A 26916-nucleotide genomic window follows, 5' to 3' on the forward strand; every position below is an offset into this window, starting at 1 on the left:
AGGATTTCATGCTGCTTTTCTGGGCAGTGTGAATGATTTGGGCCTCTTTATTCTCCAAGCAGCTCTGCCAACACCATCAGGCCTGTTCTGGAGCTAGAAAGATGTGGAGAACAGATGTTAGATTTATTATTAGACCATTCTTGGATTTATCTATTGCAATATATCATTTTGATGTGTGTAATCGTTTTAAATCTGCTGCTTTTAAATTGGCCAAAATCAGCAATAACAATTGAACTTTTTTGATCTGGGTTGTTTTTTTTAAGGGGCATATGTTTTACACATGGTCCAAGTTTCAGTAATAGGAAAAACTGACTCCAAAAATATTAGACTGTGAAACCCTGAGGACTTACTGCCCTCTAGTGCTCAAATGTTATCCGCACTCCCATCTTGTACCCATGGGTGTACAGACCAGCTTAAAAAGACAGCAAAAGCCATCACTTGTATTTTTCTTTCATCTCCTTGTGTGGTTTTGGATGCTGGTGGAAAAGTGCTCCTGTGGAAAAACTATATAGTCAGATGCGATCCACACAACGCCTACAGCAATCAGAGTTGACTGTTGATTACAGACCAAATCTGCAAAATCATTTCCCCATTCTTGTGTCACAAGCACTTACACAACTTACACCTTTTACTTAAAAAGAAATTAAAAAACACAAGCCAGATGACTGTGGAAGGCAAAAACAATTTAATATACTGTAAAAGGTCAAAATACTTATACTTGATTACAGAGCAAGAACCTCAAATTGTGATGATGCAAATAATTCACATCTTTTTGACTTTCATGGTTAAGACCATATTCCTACCAGTTACTGTATGAAATGGAAACATAAAGTTTACTTTAGTGAAAGTGCTTCGTGTAAAATCAGTGGGTGTCCGTTTTTATTACAAAACTTTATACAAGTACAAAAATTGGAATACAAAAACTAAAAATGGATAAAATATCAGTCTCTCAGAAACCACAGAACAAAATCTAAGCGAATGGTCTTAAAGTAACAATACACTGATTTTCAGACAGGATTCTTCCGTACATCAATTAATGCATTGTTTGAAGTCAGAGGTCCAATGTTGAGGCTGGGGCGACGTGACTCCCGGCGAGATTTAACCATAGGCAGGGATGTCTGCCCGGCCCAGGACCCCATACCAGTTTGAACTACGCGGTTAACAGGAACGTCCCCAGCGGCTCGAAGCCACAGCTCCTCCATGACAGCCGGTTCCTCTATAGGAAGAGAAGAGCGTCTCCATGTGGACGGGAGTGGGGTGTTTACCAACTCACGCATTTCCTCCCTAGACCTAGGAGGTTTGTCAGGCAGTCCCATGCCTCTGCCTCCTGGGCTTTCCTCCGAGCAGCGAGTCAGCTTCTCCATGCTGCCGGTTCCTGCTGGTTTACCATCAGATGCCACGACTGAAAGACAACACACGTCAACAGGATTACCCAACAGACCTGAGAGCTTACTCCAGTCTTACTGAATATCAAAGGAAATTGGAGAAGTCTGAATATCTGGCTTATGGATGACCTATCACTCCATCATGGAGTAGCATTCACGCTAACTGATTAGTCGATTTGACAGTAAATTAATCAGCAACTGTTGAAAATGGTTTTGATTCTCTGGTTCCTGCTTTTCAAATGTGAATATTTTTTGGCTTCCTTAGTCTTATCTATTTGTAAACTGCTACCTTGGGCATTGCAAATTATGATGGGCATTTTTTAATGATTCTGCCCTTTTTAAAGACCGAATGACAAATTGATTAATTGAGAAAATTATGGACAGATTAATGGATAATGAAAATAATCAGCAGCTGCAACTCTAATGGTGCTGTGGTTATCTAACCATATGAAAAATTCCCTCAGGTCTGTAGCAGCAGGCTATGACTGAGCTGGTGATAAGGCAGCACAAAAATAGAGAGGACATACAGTGCTCGCTGAGAATCTATGTAAGGATGATTTGATTTGATGTTCACGGAACTCTGTGCAGTGGATTTGCCTGAGGATATGTAGAAGGCTATTGGCAAAGTAAATACTTTGATCTAACAATACATTGTTTTGTATTTATGTCTATTGCTTGGTGTTTTAAAAGTGTGATTATTTTTGACAATGTTTGCTCACTTGACATTGTTGTAGATGAGGGCAACCTCAACAATCTTCTCGATTTACCTTTAGCATGCTCCTTTGGCTGGCTGACTGAACCACAGAGCTCCCTCAGTTTGTTGCTTAGTTCCACATTAGCTGCCTTGTAGTGGTTAAGCTCCTTGCTGAGGTTATGGATCCATCCCTCATACTGTCGCTGCCTTCCTGCCAAGCCCTCGTCTATTTGCTCTGAGGGGGCGGGAGGATACAAACATATAGTTGAATGTAAAACCACAATTACTATTACTGCTACTTATCAGTTCTAATGACTGACTATGGAAATAATCAGATGAAAAGAATATAAAAATGTAGAGGATATGCCAGCAAGTAATTATTTTAGTGTGAAATGCACCTCGACACTGCTGCAGTAAAAGCTGTACGCTTCTCTCATGTTCCTTCTGCTGCTGCGTGAGCCGGCGATCTGTGTCGAGTTGCGTGCGATCGAGGGCGTTCTCCAACCACTGCACCAGCCTCTGCTGCTCGTCTAGTTGCATTTCCAGCTCGGCCAGAGCAAGCTGAAGCTTCCGCTCTTCCTCACGCAGCGACACCACCTACAGAAAACATCCACATCATCACTCTCGGCATAAAGAGTCTGACCTTGTAAGGTCTGATACAGGTCAGGTTTCTTATGAACATGTGTTGCTATGACTAATAACTTTGTTTGATACTATTCATGTTTAAATCACATTAGTGTAGTCGTAGTGTAACCGAGTAGCAAACCTGTCTGCTAAGGTAGTATGGTATATACAGCATTTTGTAATGCTGAAATAGGTGAGAACATGGTGAGAACAGTTGAATCTCAGGTTGGTGACAGCACAGACCTTGTCAAAGTACTTGCACAGCAGTGCTCTGGTCTCGGAGGCAGACAGGTAACTGAGTTTGGCCATAAGATTCATCTCCCACTGGGAGAGCATACTGGCAGAAGCCCTCAGCTGTCTCTGCCTTTGAGTGATGGCCTCATTCTTGTACTCGATAGCTGCATCCAGAGCCTCGATCGCCTCATCCAACTGGAAAAGGGTTCGCTCCTCCTAATAACATCAGAGGGAACAAATGGGCTTAGTGACAATTTGAACACAGACATTCAGCCACAGACAGGTAATATTGCAGTTTTCAGTGAGGACTAATTAGAGCCACATGTTCTTGCTTGTCAGAATTCCTGCTATTTCCATGCGAGTGCTCAATGTGTTTGCAGCACAGCAATATCTTGCTCAATTTGAAGTATTTTTTAAAATCTTTTCTGTCGAAGTGATTATCAAGATGCTTGAACCCCAGAGTAATATCTGACCTCAGGTGAGAGCAGGTTACCCTGCCGCAGCTTATCGTCCAGCTCAACTCGCTGTTTAAGCAGCGAATCTTTCTCTTGACGCAGGTTGGAGATCTCTTGGCGGATCTGTTCAGAGTCTTGAGCGCTGCTGCTGCGAAGGAGGCCGTTCCTCTCACTCAACTCGTGCTCAAGTGACTCAATACGCCCGGTGAGTGTCATCAGGTCCTTACTCAGGGCCTGCAGGGAAGATTGAGTAACTCAATTCATGTATCATATACCTTTTAGAAAACCATATAGTTAATTTCTACAACTTTTGTTTGTGTGTCACCTGTAAAGCACAAAACCATTATACCAGATATATCAAACTGATTCATTCACAAAATACATAGAGGGTTTCTCAGCTTCTTCTCAGAGTTGAAAGTCCACTTGTAAACCTCAGGTAGTGTACAATAAATAAAAAGAGGCCAATCACTTGCATTTGAAGAGCTAAGCGCTTAGTGTGAAACACTATTTCGTTTGATTTGCGAGATTACAGTTGTTTCAAAGAAATACTGCTGCCAACAGAAATATGATTAATGCATTCATATGATGGAAAAATTAGGCTAAATCACATTCTTGACAATATTTGTATCTATCACAAAAGTGTATTTCATTCAGTTGAACTCTTCTCCACACGTTTCATCTTGATGGTTTCTCCTGCATAAACAGATGTTTTTTCAACTGTGTGATTTGAGAAAAACTTTTCCCCCCAAGAGCTGCAATTATATGGCTCTTCACTACTGTGGTATATTGTGTGTTTTGTCAATGAACCATTACAACTGAATCCTCTCCAACAAATCCAAGGCTGCCTGTATGTGATCCGATAATACCTTCCCTACTGAGACACATCGAGGTACCTCTTCCCTCAGGTGTTGCAGTTATGGCGGTTTGTTAATACCTGACTGGACCGGAGCCTCTTGGTTTCCAGTCCGCTGCGTTCCTGCAGCAGTGCTTCTTTCTTCGCCAGGATTTCCTCTCTTTTAGTCAGCTCTCCCTCTAGATCTTCCAGTCCTCTCCTCTGTTCCAGTACCCGCTCCATTTCCTCATCCAGCCAGCGTTTTTGTTCTTCAATCTTCTGCTCATCGTAGTAAAGCACGGAGAAAAAGTAAACACACAGACACACACTGCAGCAGTCATGATGGAGTGTTACTGTATTACCCGGAAAATTCATAATGTTGTCCAATATTAGGCTGACATTGATGTATTTTCATGCATTACATTACCTCAAACAATATTTTGACATCTTAGAAATGTTATTGCCAGCTCAGAGCGAAAGTACTTGGTAATTGTGTGCAATTTACACATTCATTTATCACCTTGTACCCAGTATTTGGTTATTACACTGCACAAAAGAAATGCTTGTCAAATTTCACAAAATCACGGCAATAAAATGAAACAGCTTAGCCAGAATCATGTCAAACCACCTCATCAAACTTACAAGATCTTTAAATTAAAAATGACCCATTGAAGCACAGTATATTCAATATGCAATGAATACATAATTTGTTGCACCTGTTGCTCTTCCAATGAGATGACGGAGCCGTTACTGCCGCTGCGTCTCTGCCTCTGGAAGGCAGCGATCTCCTCTGTCTTTATCCTCAGGATCTTCTGCTGCTGCTCGTTCTTTATCTCGAGCTCCTGTAGGGGAGAAGATAAAGATGAATCAAAAGTAAATGAATGCCTTCATCACTTATGTACTGTTACGTTTTCCTTAAAATCATTCCCATACATTAGAACTTTTTTATGTACAGAGGTAACAATATATATTTTCAATAATTACAGTAAACTCTAAGAGAAAACAGCTTAGTTCTAAAAAAAGAAATAAAACTTCATCAGATCAGAAATCTCTGCAGTGGCAAACCTCAGCTATAAATTCAGGTTGAAGCAACATGGGATTACCATCTATCCCGTCACCACTAATAAATTACCCACCAAATTAATCACTACACGAGTCTCACAAAGACTGATTCTCTACTAAAGCAACAGCACTGTGTGTGTCACTTATTACTGATGTAAATTTCTTAAATGACACTTTTGCACCAACAATGGATAAAGGAGCCATGTTTGTTTAATCATTGAAACAAATACTGATGCCACTCTGCCAGTGTGTACCTTGACTCTGTGAGTCCTTCGTTGCATCTCGGTCTCCAGACGTCGTTTCTGCTGACTTTCCTGACGCAGCCGCCTCTGCAGCTGCTCCTGCTGCTGCCTCATAGACTGGACGCTGCGCTCCAGCTTTAACACGCGACGTTCACTCTGTGCAGGCAGGTTAGCCAGACGGGCAGTATCCCTCTGACGCTGACTTAGAACCTAAAACACGAACATAAAGATTTTCCCTTTCAATTGTAAGAATATTAGAATATTAGTAGAAGTGGTTTGTTGTTAATTATATATCAGGGAAACAGTCATCAAGCAAGAACATGCCTTAAAAAAAGTGTCTTTGCTGCACAATAGCTATCTATTGCCTATGTGTTATTATATGTGAATATAGGAGTGTGACAATCAAACCTGCACTTTGCTCTGAGCTGCAGCTATCTTCCTGCGACATTCCTGTGCTCTGGTCTTGTCTGTTGCGCTGATCTCTCTCTCTTGCCTCTCTAGATCCTGGAGCTGTCGTTGGGCCTCCTGCAGCTCCTGCCGAGCCTGCACAGCTTCACTCTCCAGTGCCGTGATCTTATGGCTGTACTGCCTGTTCAGAGCCTGAGCATCCTTGCCTAAAACAAACCAAAACCAAAAGCAACTGCTTTACAAAAACACAGAAGAGAACCGTTATTTGGAAAAGGTGCAGCTAAGGAAGGGTAATGTGGTGGCAAGTGCTACCTGTTTTGACCAGCTCCTTGATGAGCTCTTCCTTCATGCGGATGGTGACAGACAGCTCCCTGATCTTCTGCTGCGCCTGAAGTAAACCCCACTCTGAAACGCCTTCCAAACCTTTCAAGCTTTCCCGTACAGATACTTCCCCAGAGCTGAAGTTGGCTGCACAGTGATTTGAGAACATACACAACAGGTCAGTAGGGTGGTATAATGAGGAAGCAGACAACAGTGGGGTTAAAACGCAGAGTAACTGAATATAATAATGATTAATTCAGGTGCATCTGACAATTCTAGACTTACATGCTTTTCTGGCTAAACATATGTGATGGTCTGGCTCAGGCAGCTGAGGTGCTGGCCCTTTACCACCAGTTGCTAGTCCTCCCGACAGCATGTCCCTTTTGGTCCAGGTCAGATTCACCTGCCTAGCAGAATCATAGACATTACATTATATACAATTCAAACATAACATGAGCACGGGTGCAATGACATTAACCCTACACATGAATGATTGGTCTTTAATGTGTGCAGTATTTATTTTATTTAAGCTCTATTTAAATAGTGTAAGCTGCCAGCTATGATTTCACCACAACATACTTGCGTCTCCCCTGGCTGAAGTTGGAATGATAGCTCTCTTCTTCTGTGTCTGGCATTTCTGCGCCTCCTAGCATCTCCTGCTCCTCACAGAGGTTACCATCCTGATCACCACAAGGCCCATTACCAAGGTAGCCCACTGGACTCATCTGTGACCACACACACAAACCCACATATCTACAAACAAGGCTAAAACATATTCTGTAACATGATAGTAAAATCAAGATAAATTACATTGCACTTTTTATGCATCTTAGAAGAGATTTTCTATTTTTTCTGTATGTGGGCCTTTTCTTTATATGATCACACTCAACTTTGGTATATGCTCATCCCAGTAAAGAACATGAACTCCTGTTTCTTACTACTGGAGATCCTTTCAAAGTGCAGATTTAAGTACTATTCCTGTTCAGAGAGGGACACATTTAAATCACTGTTTTACTTTCAAGTCCACAAAAACCACAGGCTGAAACTCTAGCTCTGCTGGTTTGTTACCTGTCTGTATGAGCCTCCATTTTGACTGTGATGCATGGAGCCCATAGGGGCAGTGTGTGGCCTCGATCTCAAGTTTAGGCCCAGGCCCATCATCCCTTGAGTAGACAGCTGACACTGCAGCTCTGCTATCAGGTCCTGTTGCTCCTGCAGCTTATCACTCTGAGACAGAAGGAAGACAATCAAATAAAGTATCAGATAGTCAAACACTAAAACATGCAGTGCAGGTTCGTCCATTAAACACAAAATATTGAGTGTTATGGCAGTTTTCCATCAGGGTGAATATCTGTACTATGCAATGCTGTGACCAACTGTTAATTGCTTATCTTTAGCACATGACCACCTTTTCGGAAACATGTAAACATTTTGAATTTAACTTGGATTTTGCCCAAAAGAACATGCTATTCTGTAGGTCCAATCCAGAATTAAAGTGCATCTGACCTGCTGCTTGTATTGCTCCATAGCATCCTCCAAAGCTGCTAAAAAGTCTGTGTTCTCTCTCTCCAACCGCTGAACCTGTGCTTGAAGCTGGACAACGCTATCCTCCTTCTCTCCGTCCTTCTCAGTTTCATGCTCGTTGCTCCACCGTTCCTCTGCAGCCTCTGGGTCCTGGTGATAAACCCCATTTATAGACATATTAGTACTGCAAGCCTAAATCTCTAAAAGGGGTCTTTTAGGAATAACTTAAGGAATAATTTTTAAATATTTATTTCAGAGAATGAAAGAGACTCACCTGGTTCCTTACAGTAGGCCTTCCCCTCCTGAGCGCAACACTGTCCTCAGTGGAGCTGTTCTCGATACCACTGTCTGGTCCTGAGGCAGTGGTCAGTCCGCTCCGTTCCTCCTCCACCGAGCACAGCCACTCCTTCACTCTCAGACTCTGTTCTGCAGTCAGAGCCCCTTCACTCTGCAGCTCCCGCAGTAACCTGCGATATATCAGCAACATATACATTCAAGGAAGGGTTAGGAAAACCTATGACAATTTAACCGAAAACACATGTCCGAGAAGATGTGAGGTGCAGTGAGGCACACTTACTACCTCATTGGCCTGAGGGACACAATCAACTCTACTATCATGGAATTGTGTGATGTGAATTCTGCATATGAGCAATAATTCACAAATTAACGTACCACTCAACAGTTGAGGAACTGCAACATACACTAACCACGATATCCAAAATACATGCGATAAATTTTATTAAAAATTTTAAAAACACGTTTAAGAGGCTGTTGCACCCTTATGGCACAGATAAAATTATGTAGGCAAAATTTAACAGGATAATTAAATGAGCTTTAACCTGTAAGCAGTGTCTGTGCAAGTCCTGTAGTGAGCACTTTGAGCTTGAAGTCTGCTGATGTCTCCCTCTCCAAGTCGTGGCCGCCTGTTTGGATCAGCGTGAGAAATGATGCGGGTCTCTGAGCGCTGGCGGTTTTCGAGGGCCCTGCGAAGGGCCTTGATTTGTTGCTCCAGCCCTTCCACACGATCAGGCTCACGCTTGCAGTTGACTGTTGCCCGGTTCTGAATGTTTCTTGCCCTTGTGGCATAGTTTAGTGTGTTCAAACTCTCATCAAAGTCTGAGGACGACGGGCTGATGCAGGCAATCATCAGCGTTTTTGAATTTCCACCCAAAGAGTCTTTTAGGATCCTAGGTGAAAGGAGGATTATATAAGTTAAACCAAAGTGACATTTTACACCAATTTCTTTAAGAATGGTATGCTAAAGTATCTCATGAACTTATTCAAAATGTACCTTGTGATTTTAGAGTCTCTGTATGGTATGTGAGAGCCTTTCCTCTTGGGGTCCCCCAGTGCCCCGATAACATTTCCCAGGGCCAGAAGACCGCTGTTAATCTGGATGCTCTCCTTTAGTCTCTCTCCAGTGTTCCCTGTCCTTAAGATGCGCTCCGACCCTGCCAGGTCAACAAAGTGGAACTTGGAAGACAACATTTGTGGTCCAGAACTTGCAGCAGTCCCGTACAGCCGTGAAATTCCTCGACGCTGGTCCATGTACACGGTAAAAATCGTGTGCGACCTGCTGGAGTTTGGATTCATCTGGGTTGCACCAGTGTGCCTGGCAGTGTTTCCTGACTCTAGTAAACTCAGAACCTCATCAAGACCCTCCACTTCGCACTCTTTGACGCCACACAAAACTATGAAATCACACACACAAATATAAAATGTAAGTAAACATATACACAAACCATTTACAAGTAAGTAAAAATACTGGCATAGATATCACAACCACAAAAATATGCTTAAAAATAATATATGTAACAGCAGAATGAAGAGAGTGGTATTACATACCAATGTTGCCTTTATCCTCTCGGATGTGGATGTCCTTGCTGGCTGTCTCCACCTCCAGTAAGTCCTTGAACTCCTCTTTGTAGACCTCCAGGTAGGAGACTCGGACAGAGAAGTCTGTGAGGTCATTTTCATCAAGCAGCTTGAAGACATCTGCGACAGCCCTGGGGATGATTCCCTGCTCCTCATCTCTAAAGGAACCTATGAAGTCAATTAAAACACAATTAACTGCATGCAACTGGTTTTGTACACTAAACCTTGGTTAGAGCACAGTGCTTTCTTTGTTTAACAAGTCAAACTGATCATACTTTCTTCCTGGCCTTGTCCTATGCAAAAATGCTGTTGAACTCTATGAAAGTGCAGTGAAAGGTGGACGTTAAAATTCCCAATCGCAGGTCAATTTTTGATACTGTGTGCATAATCACAGATGTGAGCACATCTGACCACACTGTTGGAACCACATAGTTTGATACTTTGAATTGGAGAATGTAATACAAGAAAAAAACAAATAAATAACTCACAAATATTTGCTTCTCCAATGGTGTAAGTCTTGCCTGAGCCTGTTTGCCCGTAGGCAAAAACTGTAGCATTGAAACCTTGGAAGAAGGCATCTATGAGTGGCTGGACAGACACAGAATAAACCTCCTCCTGACAGCAGGATTCTTCAAATAGGAAGTCACAAAGGAAATGTCTGTCATGGCCCAGAGTAACCCGACATAGTTCAGGGTCCACGGTGATGCAGCTCTCATGGCAGTGTAGAAGCTCTTTAGGCAGCAGGGGGCGCACTCGAACAGCTACTTGCACCGCAGAATAATCTCCTCTGCCTTGGCCACCAGGCACTTTGGGAGACATTTCTGCTACGCTGTTGGAGCTCTTCCGTGTTCTTCTGTTATGTATTGATCATCTTTGGGGCACTGCAGGGGATGAAAAAAATCATCTGTCAACAAAGGTTTTTGTTCTAGATCTCACGGTATCTGGTTTAAAGGTGTAATAAGACCATTACTGAGGATGTGATTGATTGTATGATATGCAACGAACCAACTAGAAGCTCAAAACACACTTTATTTATTTTTTACAGATTTGCATGAAAAGGTGCTTGATGAGTCTATTTGACATACTGAAAAAGTACAAATAAACAGCTGAAGAGGCTTATTCTATAGTCTCAAAAGTAACACCAAATATTACAAGAAAAAATAAGTAACTACTTTGTCAGATATCTAGGCCTTTTTCTAGTTTCATAACTAATTTGTTTCCTAATTCATTTGTCATTGTGTGAAAGAAAAAAAATCACCAAAGGAGGGAGCGGAGGAGATGAGAGAGAGGCTGCTGGATGCACAGGAAGTGTCAGGAGGTGAGCTCCAACAACCGGTTGCTAAGAAATGGCTGATCTGGCACCAAATCGACTCACAATCATTCCACATAAGCGCTCAAAACAACACATGAAACTTGTTTGTTGATTCTGAGGAAGCTTAGGTATCTTATGGTGGAGCTAAGCCCCCCAGGACTGTCTTGTAATTCCAACGCTGCACCCAGGGATGATAAGCAATTCTTTTCCTTATAAAATAATCAATTTCTGCTGATCAATTTCTCCATTAAACAATTAATCGGTCACTGTAACATATGCAGTTGAAAAAGGCCTGACACAATGTCCTAGGGCACTAGGTGACATCCTTAAATGTCTTGTTTTGTTTAACCACCAGTCCAAAATTCCTACATATTCAACTATGAAAAAAGACACAGAAAAAATGCAAATCCTCACATTTGAGAACCATCAAGTGTTTTGATATTATTTACTTGACAAACGATCAATTATACAAATTTGTTCCCACTAAATTTTCTTTCAAATCATTAATCGACCCATCGTTGCAGCATTAGTTGGTTGCAGCCCTGGATGTGACAAATAAATTATAGTTTTGAATTTTGAGTCTGTTGACACAAGTGGGACTGCAGGCACCACAAAAGGTGATACAACGCTTTATTGCAAACAGGCACAAACCTTAAATTCAGGCAATAAGAAGGCTTCAGTGATGAGGTCTAACTTCAAGGATGAGCATGTGATGTATTTAGGATGAACGTCTGGACCTCCTCCAACAGCAGCAGCAGAAAACCACGTCCCTGAACCCTGCACCGTGAAGTTGTAGCTACACAACCCCTGGATGGTCTTCTGTCTAACTTTATTTTAAACACAGACTTTGGTACGCCTAGTTAAACGACACTTCAAACTTCAGGAGATATACTATTAACGACAACTGTTACTATTATCAGGACCGAGAGACAACATGGATAAAACTCGTGAATTTACAGAAAATTCTAGTTTATTAAAGGAAACCTCGGTTAACTTTGGCTTCATATGTTCATGTGCTCATGCTGTGTAAAGTTAACTTATTCTGACCATGTTAGCAAGATAACGTTAGCTAGCCGTCGTTACCACTGTTTAATAAAGTAACTAGATATTAAATGTGTTAGCCATCGTTATCCATTAGAAAAAACACACATGTTGGCTTCTTCTTAAGCTTGTATAACAAGAAGGCTCCCGTATTTAACACGCTCGTTAGGTCGCCTGTTTCCCAGATAACTTCAGCTAAGCTAAAGTTAGCCAGTTAGCCAGCAGTCCAAACAACAAAACCAAAACATGAGGATGAGGCTGGATATCGACATCTGGAGGTGCAGCTACAGTTTCTCGTAAGAAACGGGTAACGCTGACAGCATGCAGACCGGGTGAAGTCTCCTAACCACTAACAGTCAACACTACTTACTTTTAATGAGGCAGAAGTTACTCCATGGATTCAACACTGGAGTTTTTTTTTTTTTTTTTCTTTTGGAGAATGGAAGTTGAGGGGCAGCAATGGGGAGGAGCCGAAAGTCTGGGTTTGGCCTCTAAAGAGCCTCATGGCTGCAGAGAACCAGTGATTTATAAATCACATTGAGAGTATCTTAACACTTTTGTACAATAATCGTGATTTAAAAAATCCTGATTTGTAAATGCCCCTCTTTTCTGCATTTGTTTTGCCCGTTGCCTGTTTCTTACTTAACAGCATAACTTTACATGTATTATGGACTGTACAAGGTTATATCATCTAATTCATTCATGTCGAGTGGAAATGAAAGTTTTTACAAAGATCTACATTCAACAGCGCTATCTCATCACATGATCATACTTTTTGTTTTTGTAAAAATCAATCACCTTTCCTCAAATCAGCATTTAATTCTTAGTAATTCTTTTAGCACTGATCTACTTACATAATATAAGTACACTGATCCGATCAGTAGATTAGTGAATAACTTTCTCAATATCTTCCATTTTTGTTAATAGTTAATCCTTTCAAGGTTGCAGTCTTCATCAAATAGCTACTTGATGACTTTTATGTTTTAGACAGTGAAATAAGGTTACAGAATATTGTATTTATATCATTTTTATTCAATGCAGCTGCAGGATTTAACATAACACAGAGAATGATCAGGTGCATAATAAACAAAGTGAACAAATGAGCTGCAGGAATATTTAATAACTTAACAAACTGTATTTTATTCTAGTCAGAGCACAAGTAAATGCAGTTTTCTAATAGAGGAGCACCACTAACACCCCTGAAATGGGAGAACAGAAAACCAAACTGATAGAGGTCATTCTGTGCATCCATAAGTGGCAGCACAACCTTTTTGCAAACCTTCACTGCATCAGATGTAAGGGCTGCATGTCTCAGATAATTCATACATACAGTTTGGCACCTGTACAACCCAGGATTCCTTCCACATTGCCTACACACCAGGTAAGATTTAATGTGTAAAACACTCATTCAAAATGAATACTAGACAACTGAAACACACAAGATGACGTACCCAAACAACCAAGCAAACAAGGAGTGTTCCAGCTGTCTCCACCTGGTTTACACTATTAGGTTTTTATTTGTGGCTAAAAACCTTTCGACTGGGCTCAGAGATGAAAGGCCATTCACTTTAATCCTCCTTCACCTTTCCAGTTCCAGATCCAGCAGACGTTCAGATCCAAAAGTGGATTGAACAGTTTGAGTGGGTTCGTTGTTATGACTACCAAGCATCAACATGTAAGTGAATCATGTTCACCACTAAGGACTTGAAATGTAGAATTCTACTGAACATATCCTGTGACGTTATGGCAGCTTCCACTCTCATCAGTCTCAGTCATAATGTCCAGGGATCTTTCCAGCCTCACACTCAGTTCTGGTATAGATACATAATGAATCTGAGACCTAATTTTTTTTTTTTTTTTTTGGCTAAGACACATTCATAAATGTTAAAAACCCTGTTTCATCATCCTTACAGACCATGACATGTCCATGTCAACAATAATGAGTCTCTATATCCAAATGCCCTTTCCACATGTGGGTAGAGATTCTTCAGAATCTAAAATTATTCTGTTTTCATTTTCACCTGCACAAGAATAAACACAGTCGACTCAGCAATGCACTTTTTAAAAACAAAAATAAAGATGACATTTTTAATGACTGTTGCAGCTTCATCCTGCGCACACAAGAATCATAAAATTATATGAAAAAATACTAATTGAACACACCCTGTGCGAGAGCCATCATACATCATATAAAAACACTGTTTTACATACTGTATGTATATATATGGCCTTTTTAAGAGTCATGCATTGCAGCTGTATGAGATTTGTCAGTTTTGTCTAGATCTAGATGTCAGTCAGAATGTAATCTCTATAGCACAGATGACCCAATGAACACAAAACCATGACTACTCAAAGTTTAACATGTCACCAGTCTGGACATTTTAATGGTAAATGAGAAGAAATACTTGTCTTTGTGCCATACCTGTCGTCCATTGTTTATGATTATGAAGAGATCTTGATTATTGTCTGTTTTCTTGTTTTATACCAGTGTGTAAATTCTCCCAAACCCTGCTGGAAACATAAGAACTTCACAAAACCCCACACTCCACTATTGATTTGTCCCTACCTATCATCACCTAGCTTTTGCCATATGAGGAGGCATGTTCTTGCACAAAAGTATGTGTACATCATCTGAGACTGGCTGACATACTGTTCCACGACGTGACAAACTTTGAATGTGGAAGGCTAGAAATGAAAGCCAGGCCTGTGATTGGTCATGACAACATAAATTATATAATCAGGGCTCCTGCTGGGTTATAGTATCTTATTGAACTTATTGAATCCTGTGCAATATGATAAGAGAACAATGATGTCCAAGATAAAAATTCATTAAAAATATTAAACATTTCATCAATGAGGACGGCTGAAAAAGGACACATGATGCCCAGTGGTGGTTCTATGTTGTATGGTGCACTGGGACAATACCCCCTTCATTTCACAGTATTATGAATGAATTGTGGTTTATTTGGCAGCTTTTGCATGCATTTTGCTAATTGCATTAGTTCTGCACAAAGATAGAATTGCTGCCCATGTCGCCCTTTTGAATCCGCCAATGGGTGAGGACAGGTGAGGATAATAATAATAATAATAATAATAATAATAATAATAATAACAAATTTTCTGTCCTCCATATCAGATGATTCACTTCATTCATGATGTTAAGTGAAAACAAAATGCCGCCAAAATGCCCTGTAGTCCAGCTAGCTTTGTTGAGCTAGCTGGACGACAGGGTCCACCTGGACTTACACCTGTTCTGTTTCTTCCTCGTTGGTGGAAATCGTGGAAATTCGGAAATTCGCACGGCGAAATCGAAACGAACGGACGAGTTTCGTGAACGCAGCGTTTGAAATTTTTAGTATTTGAGGTTGTTGTTGTTTTTTCACACACACACACACACACACACACACACACACACACACACACACACACGAGTGTTATAACCTACCTCAGATTCGATCGTACGCCTCCGGGTTGAAGATCGGCGTCCTTCCTCTCTGGACCAGCTTCTGCGCTGTCAGCTCTCAGACTCTGAACCTGACTCACCTGCAGCAGGTGTGAATCAACTGACAGGGGACACGTGGGGCCTCATTTACCAAAGCCTTGCGTAGAATTCACACTGAAACGTGGCGTAGGCTACGCAGAAAGCTGAAAAGATGCGTACGCACTAATATAAGAAATCAAATATAAGAAATCAGATAGGTCCTGCAGATATTTCTGAAAATATCTCTGTTAAAGTTTGTTCTAATACCAATTATATACAATCACAATAGATATAGATATAGACATAGAGCGCCTGTGCTGCCCCGGACAAGATGCCACCCTGGGCGGCTGCCCATGTCGCCTGTACCTAAATCCACCATTGATTATGCCAATCATCAAGTAAATTCTAAAACCATAAACTGGTTTCATCAGTATGAATCAATAATCACATCCTCAGTGCATATAGTGCACGCACACCAACACATTAGACATGATGAGCCTCACTAATCAAAAGCTTTTGTAACAGCCACACAACAAAGGCAGTTATGACCTGTTTGACTGTAGTGGCTATTAAAAGAGGTTACTGCTGGGGAAATCACAGGTTATGGCTTCAGTGTCAACTGACTTTGAGTGTGCAGCATGTATGATCTGTGATCAGCAGGGGGCAGTGTTACATCATAGTTTGAAAATACACAGGAACACACACACATGGGTTTTCATTCAAGACACAGACACAACAGTAAACTCACTTGGGAATCTTTAACGGGACAATAAATGAAAGAAATTGAACAAACATAGCAGGGAGGCAAAGGAGCTGCATATCCTGCTAGTTTAACTTTAACTTAATTCAAGGCTCCTGGCAGGTCTATTTGACCCTCTCCCTCCCTCCTACACTGAACTGCAAGCCCACACTGAATGCCACTGAGCCAAAGTGACTTTTGCGTCCAGTCTGCAGTGTGGGGAGCCTCTGCAGACCCAGTCACACTCTCTTTTGATCCATTAAACTCCAGATGAGACCAAGGTATTTCCTTTCAAAACGAAGTACCAATGATAACCCAAGCTGCTGTCAAAGAGAGTGTGGTGGTTTCTTAGGATGAGATTAGGATATTGATTTCAGTCCCTTACACACTGCCAGCACTCATTAGGAGGGGTTTTTATCTGCACGGTGTGAATCAGCCACACTGGAGAGAGAGGGCTGTAAAGACAGGACGGTGGAGGTGGAGGAGTGGGGACAGAAGGATGAGAAAGTGGGTGTAATATGATAACGTAGAGGAGGGGAGGAAAAGAGAGGACAGTGAGGTGAACAGGACAGACAAAACATCAGACTCCAGCCCAGGTGCTCTCACAGGCCGACTTTCTCAGAGTCCAGTTTGTATATATAAGTGGGCACCAGGCTGAACCTTGCACAAGCTATTCAGAGGTACAACACAGAAGGGATAAGCTGCAGATGAAAGGGAGTTGTAGAGAGGACAAGAGTAGAAAAGGAGCAGTCTGGATGAACCTTTAATACTTATTCATCACCTCTTCTGGATCCCTCAGGGACAGACATGAGGATGGCCTCCAATTCAACTCCACTTTTTCCATTAAGACACAAGCGGGAGAGACTGAGTCATGAGTAGTCAGAGGTCATATTCTGTGGTGCTAGCAAAGTCTCTTTTTTAATGCAGGCTGCACCCCTCCGCCAGTGACTGACTGGCTCGCCTGAATCGTCTTCTATTCAGCCTTCTCTATTCAGCCATCACTCTGCCTCCCTATCTCTATGCATCTTTTTTTCTTCACTCAGCGTGCAGTCTTGTTTTAGGACCCCGTGTCTAAATCTCCCCCGCCCCCTCGGTGGTGTCGTCGGCGAGTCTCAGCCAGAGCCCCCTCTGCAACTGGAGACATCCTGTTTGTCTCCAGTGAACCTTCACTTTACCGAGGAGCAGATAGGCGGCTGGTGCAGCACAGAGGTGACACATTTCATCACACTTCTCTGAAACTTCACAATTCTTCCACATACACACCTTCCCTGTGAAAGGAAAATGATCACACATACGTCACTTGCTTGCAAATTTCAAAGTTAAAGTTATTCATGCACTGTAGGAACACAGTGGCTCTTTTCAGCAGCCATGTCTTTGGCTGCCTGTCTGCTGAACAGCACTGCTCTGTACTGCAAGAGCTGAAGTGTTTCTCAAACAAGCACAGATCACATATATCACTGCTTATACATATCTGACTGCTCTTACAGCATATTTCAGTGGGAAGAGCATAAAATGTAAACATTCAAATTGTACCAAACCAATTAAAAAAAAATAAAAAAATTTCTGCATTAGCGAAAAAAAGGAGACCAATGTTTTTTTTTTTTTATGGTTTACAGGGTGTTTTAATGATTGCACTGGAAAATTTACTGAAAACAGAATATAAATAATACATGATAGTAGAAAGGATTACAAAGTCTTCACACATCATGATTACCTGTCCACTATACATAATATATATATATGTCAACATGGCCGGACCATCATTTTACAAAAATAGCACTTTCTTGGTGGACGTTCTGGTTCAGCTTGTTACAAGTGTCCTTTAGCTGAATGCTGGTTTATTGTTTGCTGCATCGTGCCATTCCCCTTTTATATCTCCTACACTCATTTCTATCTTTCTGCAATAAATACGTTTTAGGTAATCCATACAAAACTCATGTTCTTATACTTAAGCCACCTGAACATACTCAATACGCATTCCTTTAGCTTATTACCAATGCCCCTGAAGAACCTGTATTCTAAAACCTTTATTGCATGCAGCTGTGCACGACATGTGTTGCTCTGCCACGATGTTATGCTTACTTTACTACAGTTGAGATCTGGTGGCAGCAGCTCCTTTTGCAACAGTACAGGTGACTTTAAAGATGGCCACCACAATACATCAGATTATCACATATCCGTGACTTTGTCCTTATAGCTAAATCCAAGCACAACAGACTTTTGTTTGGCCTTTGTGCTCTAAGAGAGTTTCCACGTTCATCCTTCGTGAACGTGTTCATCCTCTCTCTAGAACTCATACTGGGAAACAAACATGGTGATCTTGGTGATGTACCTCCCCAGCTGGACGCGTTTCTCCAGCTCGCTCATCTCTACTTCTGCCTCCAGAGTGGCAGGGCCCTGCACCGGGCTCACCAGCATCAGCTGACCTGTCAGACGGTCTGAACGCTGGACTGTGAAGTGGCGCCGAGCTTGCCTTCCCCCCAGCAGGGAGAAGCGGAGCGTGTCACCCATTGGACGCAATGCTGAGACCCTGAACATGACACGGGGAGCTGACAGGTTGGACACAACAGCCAAGTAATGGTAGGAAAAGGAATTTGGGGCCTGAGAACACGCCTTGTTGTCCACAGGACAGGGGTTACGTTCACAACGCCTGGAAAAAAGAAGAACAAATGAAAACTGAGGAAGATGTAGTTGTGTTAAAACTTTGGAATCAAATTAGTTTTTATTTGGTCTAAGACTTGGTCCCAATATCTACTTGTTACTGTGCATTTCAAATGGAAATCACATTTATTGTACAATGTGGAGTGAACTGGATATAAGAAATTCATGACTGAGGATAATGCTCACATAGGTGACGTCTTGACATATGTTGCACTAGGGATTTTGGGGCAGTCCACACGGACACACTGGAAACCACCGTATGTATTAATGCACATCTGGTCCTTTGTGCAGTTGTTTTGTCTGGTTGCACACTCATCAATGTCTGTGAAAAAAAACATCAACACAGTGAGACATTTATTTAAACAGAAATATTAGTTGGAATATCATTCACACTGTGTGAGTAATTTTTTGTGAAAGGGTCGTTTTTGATGTTTTATCAGCAACATTCACTATGCAGAAGCTTTCTTGGGAATACTTGATGTAATGCTGATAGCAGATTTCTGAAATTGAGTAAATTCAAAGTGATTGCAAAACAAAATGCAGACAAGTAAAAACATGAGTGCACCTTTACAGCTGCGTCCATCGCGGGTCACATTGTATCCAACAGGACAGGAGCAGCGGTAACCTCCAGGGGTGTTGACACAAGTATGTAAACACAGTTTCCCAGCCTGGCCATTATGGAACAGCTCGCATTCATCTATATCTGAAGTGGACAACACAACACACACACACACAGTTAGCATCCTATATGAAAACACAAATGTGTATATATTTTAGTTACAGGGCAAGTATTAGTCGCACCAGTGCAGGTATTGGTGTCCCTGCCAGAGATGGTGTACCCTGGCTCACAGGTGCAGTGGGTGGTTCCCTGCACTATAGTGCAACGTGATGGACGAACAAAGGGCCCAGTGGTGGCAGCTGGCAAAGTAGAAGCAGCAGCAGCAGCAGCACCAGCAGCAGCGGTGGTGGCTGCGGAGGTGTTTGTCATGGTAACAAAGACTGAAAGGGAAAGACAGGAAAGAGGAGAAGTAAGCAGTCGTGTAGGCTGTTTTCATCCCCTCCTGTAATATCTTTAGAGCGATAGGTCTGTATCTACCCTGCTCATTAATGGACATTGAGTGAGCACTGAAAAGTTTTTCAACTGTAAAATGTCCTGAACTGTCAACTTGTCAAAATTCTTTACAAACCAAATTTTATTAGAAATGTTTATGTAAAACTGACTCTTCGCCATATTATTATTTGGCAATATCAGAACTTTTTTCTGCTGATTTTTCACCATGCACCCATGACTGCAGAGCTTTGAAACTTCTCAGATACTACCATTCGTTAGGTATCATTAGACAGAGTGGGTCTATAGTCATGAATGTGACATGATGGACGGTTGGTTGCCCAAAAAAAGGTAAATAAAGCCAGACCTACAGTAACAAATTGCATATTTGCATGGAAATGTTAAATAAATAGAGAAAAACTAAACTATGTGGGCTCCAGAGATTCACAGTCACTGTTTGTACATTAACTCCACCAGCCACATCAGGGAGCAGACCGCTGCCACTCAACCAGGACTGTCTTAGACTTCAGGCTGGAATTCAATAAAACCCACACTGCGGTATGTAGCACTGGCTTGTACTGGCTAACCAAAACACTGGCCAATGTAATCTCCTTTAACAGGCTGGGAGGATTTGGATACCAGCCTAAAAAAATATGCTCTGAAGAAAAGTGTTGTCTTAAATATAGTCCTATAATATCAAATATGCAGTAACTTTTTGAGCAGGCTAAGGTGCATGAAGTGTTAGTCGTTATCTAAATGTGAACAACAGTAAGATGGTTAAGTAAAACTATATCTCCATCAGGCAGTGTGTGGTCTGGGTATGTCATTCCTACATGTTGGCAGAGGGCTCTGACAGGTAGCTCCAGCCCAGCCTTTGGCACAGACACAGGAGAACTGGTTCACCTCATCCACACACGTCCCGCCATTCAGGCACGGAGAGGACGCACACTCATTGATGTCTGAGGGAAAAGACAGACAGGAATGGTTAAACGAGGAAACTCCAGCGCTATGTTCGAACATGCAACCAAATATCGGTTGACATCATGGCATATGTATGTGGTAGAGAGAGAGAATGAGAAAAAGGCGGAGCAGATGAGCTCACAACAGGTGCAGCTACAGGGGAAGCCTTGCTAGATAAAACAGCCCTTTGAGTCGATATCTCAAAGTTCACAAGCTGTCAGAGGACACTGAGGTTGGAATATCGCATGTCTCAGCATTCAATAAGCTCTCTGGACAATGACCAAAGTACATAAAGGCGAAATGTGATCATGCTTCACATATGAAACATATGCACAAAAAGAGGAACAGCAATAGAGAGCAGTAGAGGGGGAGGTTACAAAGAGGACGATGACAGCGTTGTAAAATTGATCAGTGGGTTAGATAACATGATAAGAGACGGTCAGGGTGAAGAAGAGGAGAGAGACATTGGTGGGAAGAGGATGAGGAGACAGCGGAGAAGGTGATGATCCCAGCAAGGACAGGTAGCAGAGGATCAGTGCCGGTCTCTCACCTCGGCAGGTGGGCTGCTGGCCGCTCCAGGTCAGGCTTTCCTGACAAACCCTGCTCTCTGATCCAACCAGTTCATAGCCAGGGTCACACAGAAAGTGAACCTCATGGCTCACGCTGTGTGACTTCCCAAGTTTTCTTCCGTTGATCGGTGCGTCCAGTTTTGTGCATGTGTCTGTTGGAAAAGCAGAAAGTGATTTAAAAAGAAAATTAAAGAAGAAGAAGAAGAAGAATAACAGGCATTTTAACATTTTAATATATCAGGATGTTTTGCTCACTGTTGATGGCTTTCGTCAGCTGCTTCCCTGCGTTGCTCTGCAATAAGTTTATTTTCTTCTTCAGGTTGCGTAGACTCTGCATGTAGGAGGCCTCATGGGCTGAGAGCAGCTTCTGGACCTGCTTCAGAGAGCCCTGTATTTCCTGCCTGCTAGGACAGTCCTGGAACAAAACAGAGACGGTGACTCATTTTACATGAATCCACTGACAAGAGATTATGAAAGAAATAATTTTTATTCTTTGCTACAATGGTGCAAATAAAAGTGTAGCCAAGTAATTATAAGTTGTTTTAATCCAAAATTGTAGATATGAGAAGAGCGTGACCTCTGTCAACACTACTTCCTTCTAAAGCTTTACGAGCGTTTAAGCGTGTACTGCCCTATGCATAGTGTTACCACGTGGATGTTGAAAGCTACAGAGCACTGTTTTGCTTTAAAAGTTGTTATAAGTTTTTTTTTTTAAAAAGGAATGCTGTTTTTGCTGAATTTATGAATATAGAAGAGCTTCTCCTCTGGCTCATCTAAGTTAAAAATAGATATTTGTCAACATGAAAAAGAGACCACAAGTGTCAGAGATGTCATTGATGTATTAGCTGGGGCTAAACTAACTTTCTGTTCAGTCATGAGACTCAAAGTGATGCTAAAGATTTTTTTTTTTTTACAACCAAAGAATCTTTACAACGTATAGAAATGTACTCGCACCACAAAAAAGGTTTCTTATGTTAACCACACATTCGCCTTTTTATCACTGAATCATTGTGCTGCACTTTTATGATTCTGTCTGGGACTGAAATTTCAGTTCTCAGCCACAAGATTACTTCACATAAATTACACGTCCATGTGCTTTCTGTGCCCATAATGCATGGATACCAAATGCTAATCTCCCTATTGGTTCACCACACCTACTGTATACTCATTACTCGATTATGCAAGTAGACGCTTTAATTAAGAAGCACATTTCAAAATGAAATCTTAGTTGTAACCAAAACAGAGTCAGTGAATGAAAGTGTGCTGAGAAAGTGCACTTGGAGACCCGTGCAGCACAGAGGCTGGGCTGTTATATGAGGGAGTAAATGCAGTAGGATCTGAGTATGTTTTCCCACTGTAAGTACATTTGCAAGCAGGAACCTCCTTCTCTCAAAACTAGATACTGTAACTCAGTCATAAACACAAAAACAGACTCTGAAAGTAACCAGTATACTATTCTTGCAATATATATATATAAGGTTATGTAACTGCCATGTGTCATTTTAGGAAAGAGGGCAATATCAGCAAAAGTTATTTAGCTTGCATTACAGGTAATCACTTGCTCTATATGATGTGGTAAATTTAGTGTTTCGGGGTCAGTCAGTCGGGTAGAAACGCCCTCAGCATAAACATCACCTGTGTTACAACCCCCACTTTCTATTGGCTGAGAGGAGTGGCAGCGACTTGTTTTCTACCCACGTCCTCTCCCTCATTACTCTCTTTCATTCAACAGCGTCATTCTGTCCTGTCCTCTCATACATGTTTTCAGACAACCAATTAGTGTTTTCTTCCAGCAGGAGTTATGTAACAAGAGTCAATATTTGTTGAAAACACCTTTCTGATTTGGACCAAACTCGGGTTTGGAGAGACTTCAGTCAGTCTGGGGGTGGGGTGGGGTGGGGGTGGTAGCTGGTGTTTATAGTGTAGTTGTCAAAGACCTCTTTCTACCTGTGCTCGGCGACATTTTACATGGCTTCATGTTAACTGGGTGATGTTACCATAGTGTGTAGGAGGCATGCAGCATGGGAGCTCAAGATTACAGTACAGTTCTACTAAATCTAACCAAGACTTGTTGTTAATGTTCAACAATTCTGAAACAACTACATGCAACTTTGAACAACATACACTTATACTCTCACACATCAACATACATATAAAGGCCTAAACCATCACACTGTCACTCTTACTAACTTTTATGTTGCCCATCTCTGAGTAACGCATCAACAAATACACACATGCACATGCACAGACACAGACACAGACACAGACACAGACACAGACACAGAGATGCATGACAAAAACCAAACAAAGATTTTCAGAAGATTTGCAGTAAAGCACAGCAGAGATGTGCTGAATGTATTAATATAGTAGATCTGGTTCCTGAAGCTTGTGCGCAATGTGAGGGTGACTCAAGGTTTTGTCTATCAAAATTTTTTCACTGTGTTGCTAAGCAAAGACATTCACAGTAGAACCTGTTGTGTACTTCAGAGGAGAGGGAGATTATTCACATTTTCAAATACTTTTTGAACCATGCATCACAGTTCTGTAACCCATGAATCAATTCAAAAGATAAAATAGAGCTGTCTTTATGAGTGTGTCAAGGCCTTAGCTTTCTGAAATGATGTCAGTCAAGTCAAGGTATCCTACTGTGACTCTCATTCATTCATCCGCTCATTAGCCAAGGACATTGTGTTGCACTTACCTGTCCAAAAATAGGACGGAATGAACAGGAACACATTAAGGTGATGACAACTGCAGCCGACACAAACATGTTTCCGCTATATACTGATCCACTGCGCAGTCGATGGTCAGTCCTCAAATGTGTTAAGAGTTGCAGACAGTGTGAACTTTGAGTGGGCAGCCCTCAGTGAGTGCAGGGACTCCAGGTGAGAGAAAAAAACCACAGTTGGCTGTGGAAAAGCTGCTGCAGCGAATTGCTGCGGAATTCTGGGTTTAATCTTCAGGAGCCAATCAGGGAAGGACACTGTGACCACATTATTATAGCTTTACTTAATTTGGAGCACACTTCCTCTCAAGTCAAAGCAGCTTAGTTTATATCTTGTTTACTGAGAAGTGGAAGAAAACTGAATTTCTCTGGATCAATATCATAAAACAGCATGAGATAATAGTCTGTCTGAAGGACACACACACATATAGCACTCTGGACACTTTGTGTTTCTTGCAAAATGCAAAAAAAATCAAAAAGAAATTCAAAACTTAGGATTTGAATCTGCTCTGGCTGTTTGACAGGTTGGTCTTTTAAGACAAAAGAATTGTTATGTTTTCATTTGTTGTTTGTTTTGTTATTTGTTTTGTTATTTTCTGATGCTGCTTGTTTAAGGGAGTAATAACGATCACCAGACAATATAATGAAATATATATAGATGAGCGACACATAAATCTTCTAATTTACAGTATATGCTGGAAAAGTTACTGATATATTCACACACAACTTTTTTTAAACATTACAAAGCCATTTAAATGACTGATTTGTCAACTCAACTTGAAATCAGAGTGCTGCATTTGCACCAGTGATGGACAGACAGTTCATTGCCAGTGATGGACAGAATCTGCAGAGAAGCTGTGCCCTCTACAGGAATATATGCATACATGCATCCCTGCACTGTACATTACTTGGACTGAACAAAATAACACAAATTACTCTTGGGTCACTCACAAAGGGCCATACCTGACATAACTATTATATAACAGTGGTCATTTTTTCCCTTCATATTACCAACAATGGGGATTAACAGCTGTAAAAACACTAATTCCCAGATTTTTTTCCCAACCTTATAACACCACCAAATCAAAAGAGGAAACTATAGCTGTTTTTGAACTCAGCACTTTTCACAGTTGACACATCATAGCTGAGTTATGCAGTGAAATATAATAAAAATATTATCATTTAGATAAAATGTGTCTAAGTATGAGTTTGAAACTTAACTATGCTGCTGTAAAAATATCTATCGAGCACATGGACTTTTGTCCTCGGTGTGATCTTCTAACACTCCTGTTGTTCAAAGAGTCATGACAGGCGAAGCTGCTTCTGAGCTCAAGCAGCAAAGAGCTGGATTTGGATTTACCTGAGAAATCATGGTAGTGGGTGGCCCTGTCTGACTGAACCCAGAACAGACTGTGTGCACAGCTGCCATTTGCCTCAGCAGGGTCACACAGTCCTTTACTGATGCAGCAAAATCAAAGAGATAAGAAATAACCGGTCAGACTGAGGACTGAGTCCTCGGTGCAAAATACATTCAGACCACAGGGGAGAGAAATGAGTGCATGTCTATTGTGTCGCACAGCAGTCATCTTCAGACACTGAATCATCCCACAATGTGCAGATCATGATTCATGCTTCCCACACCGAGTCTAAACAGACACCCAGACAGCTCCATGCTGTCCCTTTCCAGACCTATCTGATCATTTAGCACAACTTTAAGTTGTGCCACATCATGTTCTGCTACTCTTTAATATGTGATAAAAACACCACAAACACATTTAGCTTAAAATGAAAAGGACCTACACCTCAGTCTGTCCTCGGCTCGGTAATAAAGCTTTATCTCTGGTGAGTCACCTGAATGATCAGTCCCTCAAAACAACTTCCCCTCATTTAACAATGATGAATGCTCATGCTCAACCATGCATCAGAGTAAACCTCTCTTTTTGTCTCTAAGATAATAGAGATGATTAGTATATGCTTTTGTTCCCAGTGACTGACTGGCACTAGTAAAACACCTGCTGTTAGAGGTGGAAAGTAAGCAGCGAGTATTTATGGGTACAGCTCTGTGCTATTCCATTATTTGTATTTAACAGATGCAGATAAAGCATATAAAGACTTTACATCTTTGTCTTATAAACCATGATGACTTGTTGGATGAAACTACCCAACAGTTAAAAAAAAAAAGAAAGAAAGAAAAAAGGAGTTACGATTAGCCTCACCTTGACCAGGTATAACATCAACAATGATATTACTATATTAGTAATAATAACCAAAAGATATAATACCTATATTGATGTAAAACTGGAATAGGAGCTACACTGACACACACACATAGCTTAGCTACATTTTGAATAGGCCTGGAAGATTTTTACTTCTGGTATTCAGAAACGAAAGTGAGTTAAGAAAAGCATAAAGAGCTATGAGAAAGTTTCTTTGATTCAGTGACGTTTCCAAAGATGTTTTTGTTCTTGTAGTTGAGCACAAATCTGAACTTTTTATAATGTGCTTTGTTTGGTTGTGGATGATGAGCGTCTGTTCAACCTGTTTGCACCCACGTCTGCAATTAGCTGTCTTATTTTAGTTTTATTTTTAAATTTTTATTTTTTTATTTTTTTTTAGTATAGATTACTTTGAGTCTACAGTCCTTTTAAGTACAGTGAAACAGAGACATGTGCCTCGTGCTGCTGCTCAGCCGCTGAGGAGAAGAGAGGGAGGGGAGGGGCGGGG

General features: G+C 41.4%; 2 protein-coding genes across 3 annotated transcripts; both read right to left on the reverse strand.

Moving 5' to 3' along the window:
• Nucleotides 1-662: 662 nt before the first annotated feature.
• Nucleotides 663-12604, reverse strand: kif7 (kinesin family member 7). Of its 2 annotated transcripts, none has more exons than XM_056382311.1 (20): nt 12380-12604; nt 10145-10537; nt 9627-9824; nt 9073-9472; nt 8621-8968; nt 8056-8248; nt 7764-7931; nt 7326-7484; nt 6837-6982; nt 6543-6664; nt 6249-6404; nt 5937-6142; nt 5541-5738; nt 4941-5066; nt 4327-4503; nt 3411-3626; nt 2947-3153; nt 2478-2676; nt 2153-2314; nt 663-1402 (listed from the first exon to the last, which is right to left on the reverse strand). In XM_056382311.1, exons 2-20 carry the CDS (start codon nt 10473-10475, stop codon nt 1008-1010), a joined length of 4107 nt encoding a protein of 1368 aa, XP_056238286.1. In that variant the 5' UTR covers nt 10476-10537; nt 12380-12604; the 3' UTR covers nt 663-1007. The 2 variants fall into 2 exon arrangements, with proteins under 2 accessions (XP_056238286.1, XP_056238296.1); XM_056382321.1 differs by lacking the exon at nt 12380-12604 and adding an exon at nt 11620-12355.
• A 5246-nt stretch (nt 12605-17850) lies between these two features.
• Nucleotides 17851-24295, reverse strand: LOC130171186 (fibulin-7-like). The gene is made up of 8 exons (XM_056379056.1): nt 24169-24295; nt 21723-21882; nt 21449-21619; nt 20772-20897; nt 19692-19889; nt 19456-19593; nt 19077-19212; nt 17851-18879 (listed from the first exon to the last, which is right to left on the reverse strand). The coding sequence occupies exons 1-8, from the start codon at nt 24235-24237 to the stop codon at nt 18516-18518; spliced, it is 1362 nt and encodes a 453-aa protein (XP_056235031.1). The 5' UTR covers nt 24238-24295; the 3' UTR covers nt 17851-18515.
• Between the last annotated feature and the right edge of the window lie 2621 nt (nt 24296-26916).

The sequence above is a fragment of the Seriola aureovittata genome, chromosome 1 (assembly GCF_021018895.1).
Source record: "Seriola aureovittata isolate HTS-2021-v1 ecotype China chromosome 1, ASM2101889v1, whole genome shotgun sequence".
Classification (NCBI taxonomy): Eukaryota; Metazoa; Chordata; class Actinopteri; order Carangiformes; family Carangidae; genus Seriola; species Seriola aureovittata.

Excerpts from the sequence above, each read along its gene's own strand:
- kif7 (XM_056382311.1), bottom strand. The coding sequence starts at position 10,475 with ATGTCTCCCAAAGTGCCTGGTGGCCAAGGCAGAGGAGATTATTCTGCG. Across the intron at positions 6,983-7,325 it reads ATGGAGGCTCATACAGACAG|ATGAGTCCAGTGGGCTACCT; the intron begins GTAACAAACCAG and ends GTGTGGTCACAG. Across the intron at positions 1,403-2,152 it reads GCCAAAGGAGCATGCTAAAG|TCGTGGCATCTGATGGTAAA; the intron begins GTAAATCGAGAA and ends GTTGTCTTTCAG.
- LOC130171186 (XM_056379056.1), bottom strand. The coding sequence starts at position 24,237 with ATGTTTGTGTCGGCTGCAGTTGTCATCACCTTAATGTGTTCCTGTTCA. Across the intron at positions 20,898-21,448 it reads CCAGCAGCCCACCTGCCGAG|ACATCAATGAGTGTGCGTCC; the intron begins GTGAGAGACCGG and ends CTTTTCCCTCAG. Across the intron at positions 18,880-19,076 it reads TATGTCAAGACGTCACCTAT|GCGTTGTGAACGTAACCCCT; the intron begins GTGAGCATTATC and ends TCTTTTTTCCAG.